Genomic DNA, 4,534 nt, shown 5'->3' on the forward strand with positions numbered 1-4,534 from the left:
ATGGGTGCCAAGCACCTCACGAGGACCAAAGAATGGTCGCACGTCATCGAGCAAAGGTCCCCGGACGAAATTAGGGTATGACAAGAAGAAACACTGGGTCCAATTGAAATAGAGTAAAACCACTCAAAGTGTATAAAATCTCACACAGGCAAGTGTTTCATCCTAACTCCAAACCACAAACATGTCATGATTTGACTTTGTAAGTCATTTCCCATCAAATCAAATATAATATGCGCAAACATAGATCAATAGGACTTTTTAGGAGGCTGAATTTTTGTGGGGACTTTGGCTTTTGGGTGTTTTGTCCTTTTCCTTTTCTATTTCCTTTTTTCTCTTTGGTTCAGCGCGGAGCAAGAGTAGACGCAAAGATTTGGTTTGTAATTAAGCAGGTGATTGCTTCACGCATCCTTCAGGTTTTAACCAAGTCATTGTTACTTTTTCTTTCTTTTTTGCTTTTGGCAATTCTGCACATTGTTCAGACATTGTCTGGTCCAAAGAACCTCTTTTTTCTTTTCTTTCTTTCTTTTCTATTTTCTTTTGCTTTTCTTCAATCTTTGATTGGTTGATTTTATTCTTTTCTTTTCTTTTCTTTTCTTTTGACGCACATTTATAACCCAAGGTAAAAGAAGCTTCTTTTGGAAGATCCTTCTATTCTCTCTTCCGAGGGTAAGGTTGGAAATTTCCATTCTGGGTCAAGGTTAAGGCCAAAAAGTTGATGTTTGGCTCAAAAGGCCTACGAAAGGCAGGACATGATGTATGTTGAGATATTTGTTTAGTAAGTGGCTCGGGAATAAGGGAATGCCCCAAATCATTTCCATGACACGCATATGATAATGATGATTAGAAATTCATGCAAAACTGATCATAGTGCACATCCATGTGGACACTCAAACATAAAGCTTTATGGCCATGTAAACACTAAGGCTTAGGGTTTGTTTTCCCCCATTCAATCAACCCAATGTTTCCAAAAAACATCTCTTTTATCAAGTCACGCACACATCCGAGTCCATTTAGGCATCCGGGAAAAATCTTTCATTGCATTCACCCTTCAGGCGCACACATTTTTTTCAAAAATCTTTTTATATCCTAATCTGTGAATTTTCCAAAGAAAACTGGCGGTCATTTTCTTTCAAAAGCATGTTGGCTTTTTAGTTTTCTTTCTCTTAGCTTTTTTTTTCAATTAATTTCTTTCAGACAATTTTTTTTCAGAAAAGGTTTGTAACCTGGGCAAAGTTGGTATTCGAGATTACACTTTATCAAAAGGAACAAAAGGCGTGTGAATGACAATAAACCAACACACAAGACCCCTCTTATTTTTTTGTTTCAGACAAACCATCGCAAACCAAATATGACAATATGCTAGAAGTGATAAAATTAATCACAATGAGGTAACAAATAACTAAAAGCAATAACATCAAGTTCAATTTTATCATAATGAGATAACAAAATAACAACTGAAAGCAATAAAATCAAATAAAGACGAAATCATAATTTTCAGTGGTCCTGGTTGTGCAACTCTACCCCCTCAAGTGAAGAAATCCAACACATCAGCCATATCGTCATCCTCCTGAGCTCCATCGTCGTCCCCAGGAGCCCCCGCGGATCTTGCCCTTGTCTCAAAATCGGGCTCATCTCCAAGCCAGGCAACTGTGGCCCCGAACTGCTCGAGGGTAGGCCAAGGGAAAGGACTGAGGTCCTGGCTCTGCTAGTGCGCCAAGGCAGAATTTTAATGCAAAAGGATTTTCTGGATTCCAATAGGGCTAGCATTACAACCAGCAGCAAAATCAGTGGAGGACTCATCCTGGTAATCAATTCAACAAAGAATAGGGTGGACCATCAAATAGGCCACCACAACAAGGGCCTAACCTCTATGAGAGGACAACAAAGTTGGAGGAGACTCTTGCTTAATTCATGCAGGTTTCAATGTCAAATCACAAGAGTACTGAGTCGGTCATTAAAAATTTGGAGTTCCAAGTGGGACAGTTAGCTAAACAAATAGCTGACAACTCTTCCTCAAAATTTGGAGCCAACACAGAAAACAATCCAAAGGAAGAGTGTAAAGATGTGATGACCCGTGGAAAAATGGCAACCATGGCTGAAGAGGAGAAGGGTGAGAAGATAGTGAATGGAGATAATCAATAGCTTGTAACTGAACCAGCATCTGAACCGAAGGACAATTTTTGTGAACTTGAGGAGATAGAAGATGAAGAGGATGGCCAGGAGAATGAGAATACAATAAGCAAGAATGAGAAAAAGAAAGAAAAAGAAAAAGAAGAAGAAAAAGAAAAAGAAAAAGGAAACAATGAAAAAACTGAAAAAAAAATTAAAAAAGAGATGAAAAGGAAAAAAAGTAAGAGTGAGCAGTCCAGAGAAAAGAAGAAAGAGGTAGCTCCATCTGAGGGGAAAGAAGTGCCATATCCATTGGTACCTAGGAAGGACAAAGAAAGACATCTTGCATGTTTTCTTGACATCTTGAAGAAGCTAGAGATCACCATGTCCTTCGGAGAGGCCTTACAGCAAATGCCACTTTACTCTAAATTTCTAAAGAATATGCTAACCCGAAAGAGCAAGTATATCCATAGTGACACAATTGTAGTGGAGGGAAACTGTAGTGTTGTGATTCAACGCATCCTTCCACCCAAGCACAAAGATCCAGGTAGTGTCACTATATCTTGCTCGATCGGTGCAGTCTCAGTTGGTAAGGCTCTTATTGATTTAGGAGCCAGCATAAATTTGATGTCGCTCTCTATGTGTCGGAGGGTGGGAGAGCTGGAGATAATGCCAACCAGAATGACTCTACAGTTAGCTGATCGCTCCATCACCAAACCGTATGGAGTGATAGAAGACGTTTTGGTCCGAGTAAAGCACTTTACTTTCCTTGCCGACTTTGTGGTCATGGACATCGAAGAAGATGCTGATATCCCATTAATCTTGGGATGTCCATTCATGCTGGCCGCAAGCTGTGTGGTGGATATGGGAAGAAGAAAGTTGGAAATGGGCATCGAAGATCAAAAGATCAGTTTCGATCTATTTGATGAAGAAAAACAACTTTTGGACCAAAATGTCTGCTTGCAAGTGAAGAAGTTTGAGGAAAAGGTTCTGAAGGTAGGAACCAAATTTGATCCAAACCCTTGAGGTATCATGCGTCAAGCTAATGACGTTAAAAGAGCGCTTCCTGGGAGGCAACCCAGTCCTTTTTTATTCTGTTTTAATTGCATTTCTTTTAGAGTTGGTTTATTTGAGGTTGCATGAAATCATTTTAAGTATGTTTTGTATTGCATAAAAGGGGTTGAACAGCTTCTTTGAAGCAGCGGACGAAAAAATTTTCAGCAGTCCACTTGCTACGCGCACATCTTGCCCTAAGCGGATTTTCCTTCCTGCGCTAAGCGAGCTCTTGCTTGTGCTAAGCGTGTTCTTTGCACTAAGCCCAAAAACTTCTCTGAATTTTAATTCTTTCGAATTGGGCTAAGTGCACGGACTTACTAAGCGCAAAAACTTCTCTGGATGTTAATTCTTTCAAATTGCGCTAAGCAAGCCACCTGTGCTAAGCACATCCCACTACTGCATTTAAGGAGCATTTTTTTCGCTAAGCGCGGGCACTTCCTGCTAAGCGAGAGTTGTAGGCCAGTCAGAGCTATAGAACTCGCTAAGCGCGACTCTTCACGCTAAGCCCAAAGTCTTCTCTGGAAAATTTGAATTTTTGCATTGGGCTAAGCGAGTTTGCCCGCTAAGCGCATGTGTTTGGAAACTTAAACATCATGTATGCTCGCTTAGCGAGTTGACACACTAAGCAAGGCATTCGAAACCACCAAAAATAAGGCATAACTGCCTTTGGCAGTTACATTTTCATTTGTGCTTTTAAATTGCATTTTGGCATTTCGTTGGTGCTTTATCTCTGCACTGTGCCTCACTCTTTGCTTGCTCTCCTTGCTTCCTTCTCTGCATCCAATTTCAGCGATCCAAGTAAGCTTCCTTTAACCTTGTTTTTAATTTTTGTTTTAAACCTTAGGTTAGTTAACTTAGCTTACTACTTTAAAGCTTTGATTTTCATTTTGACTGCATGATGTTAGGTTAGCTGTTAGTTAGAATAGTGTTCGGGGTTTTGATTCGCATACTATGTATGTCATTTTGACATGTTTTGGTTAGGATTTGATGGCCTAATAGAGGCCTAAGTTGAGGGGGCTGAAAAAGTCCCAATTTTCTGGAAATGGCGATGAACACGCTAAGTGTGTCTTGCTGCGCTAAGCGAGTTCATCACTTTTTGATGAATATCTGGATTTCCAGATGAACTCATTAAGCCGGCCCTATCCCGCTAAGTGAGTTCATCTTTTCTGATGAATGATTGAATGTTTATGAACTCGCTAAGCGCGGCTATGCGCTAAGCGAGTAATGTGTTCTAGACACTTAGAAAAAATTTTATTGCTTTCGTGTTCATGGCTAAGCGAGCTTGCTCGCTAAGCCACTCAGCCTTATTGGTTGAATAAGCCTAGGCTAAGTGAGCTTGCCCGCTAAGCCCAAGGCACTTGTGATTTTC

At 40.3% G+C, this 4,534-nt stretch overlaps 1 protein-coding gene across 1 annotated transcript; it reads left to right on the plus strand.

Moving 5' to 3' along the window:
- Positions 1 to 2,334: 2,334 nt before the first annotated feature.
- Positions 2,335 to 3,135, plus strand: LOC100785355 (uncharacterized). The gene has a single exon (XM_006598415.1). It carries the CDS (start codon positions 2,335 to 2,337, stop codon positions 3,133 to 3,135), a length of 801 nt encoding a protein of 266 aa, XP_006598478.1.
- The last annotated feature ends 1,399 nt before the right edge of the window (positions 3,136 to 4,534 follow it).

Source organism: Glycine max, chromosome 15 (assembly GCF_000004515.6).
Source record: "Glycine max cultivar Williams 82 chromosome 15, Glycine_max_v4.0, whole genome shotgun sequence".
In the NCBI taxonomy this organism is placed as follows: domain Eukaryota; kingdom Viridiplantae; phylum Streptophyta; class Magnoliopsida; order Fabales; family Fabaceae; genus Glycine; species Glycine max.